Source organism: Montipora capricornis, chromosome 14 (genome assembly GCF_036669925.1).
Source record: "Montipora capricornis isolate CH-2021 chromosome 14, ASM3666992v2, whole genome shotgun sequence".
Classification (NCBI taxonomy): Eukaryota; Metazoa; Cnidaria; class Anthozoa; order Scleractinia; family Acroporidae; genus Montipora; species Montipora capricornis.
The window spans coordinates 3,290,549-3,293,048 of NC_090896.1; the positions used below are offsets into that span (position 1 = coordinate 3,290,549).

The following is a 2,500-nucleotide window of genomic DNA, read 5'->3' on the forward strand; positions in this document are numbered from 1 at the left end:
TATCTGAAGTCCTTAGCGGCGTCTAGCTGGGGAGAACGTTTGTCTCATTGACAAAAATCAAGATGGCGGCCTGTTTTGTGCACGAGTAAATTTCAAGATTTCAATGGGGTGCATTCACTTTTTCTGTGAAATTGTTGACACCTTTGAAACTTCAAACGCGCTCGATGCAATGAGACCTGAACTTTATTGAGTTACTCTAACGTTCTGGTAACAAATAAAAGTAATTTCAACCTAAGACATTGTTTCCTGTTTTTCCCTTTTCTGGCGAGTCGCATCTTGCAGAGGGAGTACCGGTAGTTGCTTGCATCAGGGTTCACTAACGACGCTTCACCCACCGAGTGTATTACGTAACATGATGCACATATCATAACTTTCCTGAGTATATACTTAGAGCGCTTTCTTTTTGAATGGAAAAACCAGTCCTTCCCACCGAGAATTTTTCGTAAAAAAAGGAATAATTAACTTCAGACGCGCATTTCTCCCTTTTCTCGCTTTTTGTCCATCTGCCTTATCACACTTGTACCGTGACCCTAAAAAAACTACGCTGCTAAACTTCTAAATCGACAAAGGCAATTGCAATTATGCTAGAGGTTATTGCAGTGGGACGTAACCCATCAAATATAAGCGATACGAGCATCTTGTACGTAATATTACAACATATTTATTTGTTTGTCTTCTACTATTATTTCTCTTAGGGAATACGGAAACCTAAAATTGAAACAAAGTATACATTGTAGACGATGGTTTTTTTTCTCTGATCCTAGAGAGGATTAGAAGTGACTGAGGGGACGCAATGTAACATGCCTAAGTCACCAATGAGGGTAGGACGGTCAGTTTTCTTCCCTTCCCTCGCGGTCAGCACGCAGTTACTGTCTTTGGAAAACGGAAGAAGACGGCTTGCTATTTAAAGTTACGATGTCGCGTACTGTATTTGATATACTCAGTAAAGAAGCCTAGGGCCCGGTTTTTCAAAAACCAGTACGGTAAATTAATGAATTACCGTACTATGGAAGTTAATCCAGAATTTTGCTTGCAGTTTTGTTACAATTTGATGATTCATATCTTGAAGAGAATAACGTTTGTCTAGAAAATAGTGACATTAGTAATTGTATCTAACCAATAGGGGTAAGCAATACCCCTCACCCCCGGAAAAGACCTGCCGGTCATCACTGGCACAAGGTCGTATTTTGAAAGATTTTAATGAGAAGCACTAATGTGCGAGTAGGCAGTACCACGTTTAGTGCCAGACAACCTAAACGTCCAAGCGATGCCTCTGCAGCTGAGGAAACTCCTCAACAAACCCCCGAGGAAACAACGATGTCCGGTGGGACTTGATCTACGGGAACAAATTCAACACCCGGTGCACAACAAGACACGTTTCTAGGGACACGTTACTTAGTCTTGTGCTCTATAACAATAACAGATATTGACGTTGTGAGCCTGGCAGACGTTCTGGCTCATAGGTTACATACGTATGCATACGACCGATAGCGCAGACAAAGCAAAGTTTATAGTAAAAAAGAAATAGTGTGATTATTCGAACGTTCATGCCAGTGTTCATGATTAAATGCAATGATTGAGGCCTGTTTCAGGCAATAACTACCAAATCCAATGCCTTGCTTATCACAGGCGGCCCAAGCTCAATATCAAATAACTGACACGTGTGATACGGACGGGGCGTACCAGAGCTCGTTTGATGGGCGCGGCTCTATTGGATTTTTAGCCCCCCCCCCCCCCCTCTTCCACGAGCACGAGTTAGCAATTAACTGTGAAGTTGACAAGACGTAAATGTACGCTCTTTAATTGATGAGCCAAGAATGAGACAACAAGCTACCTCAGTGGTTTCTTTTCACGACTTAATTGTGACAATAACAGGAAATGTCAAGAGTCAGAGCAAATGTCGAAGAAGTGTAGCTAGCGGCTTATAAAAACTTTAAAAAAGCGAGCCTTTGTTTATAAACAATATCTTTATTGAACGACATCGCTGTTTTGACAGCATTGCTCCTACACTATTTCTGAGATTGTTGATGGTATCGTAAATGTATGCTTCAGTGCTACGCAATGCTATGCTAAATCATCGAAAATTAAGCACCAAGATTTTGTTCCCCCATTCCAGAAATTCGTTATAGTGCATTGTTAATGCATGCTTCAATGCTCAGTACAGTGCTGCGCTTAATCATCAAAAAGCAAACAACAAGATTTTATGCCTCCTTCCAGAATTTCGGGAACCGGAAGGACTCCCTTCTTTTCGAGCTCCTGGCGCCTTGTGCCATGTGATCTCTTTTGCTTATAGCCTCGTTGCCGGTGACAGTGATCTGCCCCACGTGACGTCGGTTGGAGAAGTTGTTATTGCGCGTGCCCATGTAACAGTACTCTCCAGGCTTTGTGATGCGGAAACATGGCGGGTTGCAGGAGGCCGGTGCTTTGTTCAGTAGAGAATCAACGGTGCCACTAGTGTAACACCCTGTGTTGAGGTGCAGGTTCAACTTCTCAGCGTCAA

The 2,500-nt window shown here is 42.6% G+C and overlaps 1 protein-coding gene across 3 annotated transcripts in view; it reads right to left on the bottom strand.

The window, feature by feature from the left end:
• Nucleotides 1–1,780: 1,780 nt before the first annotated feature.
• The window catches only part of LOC138032340 (protein DD3-3-like), a 27,242-nt gene continuing 26,522 nt past the window's right edge, over nt 1,781–2,500 (bottom strand). For all 3 annotated transcript variants that reach the window (XM_068879999.1, XM_068880000.1, XM_068879998.1), the window contains exon 10: nt 1,781–2,500. This exon is cut by the window's right edge and continues 105 nt beyond it. In XM_068879999.1, coding sequence (XP_068736100.1) covers nt 2,202–2,500 — 299 coding nt within the window. In that variant the 3' untranslated portion in view covers nt 1,781–2,201.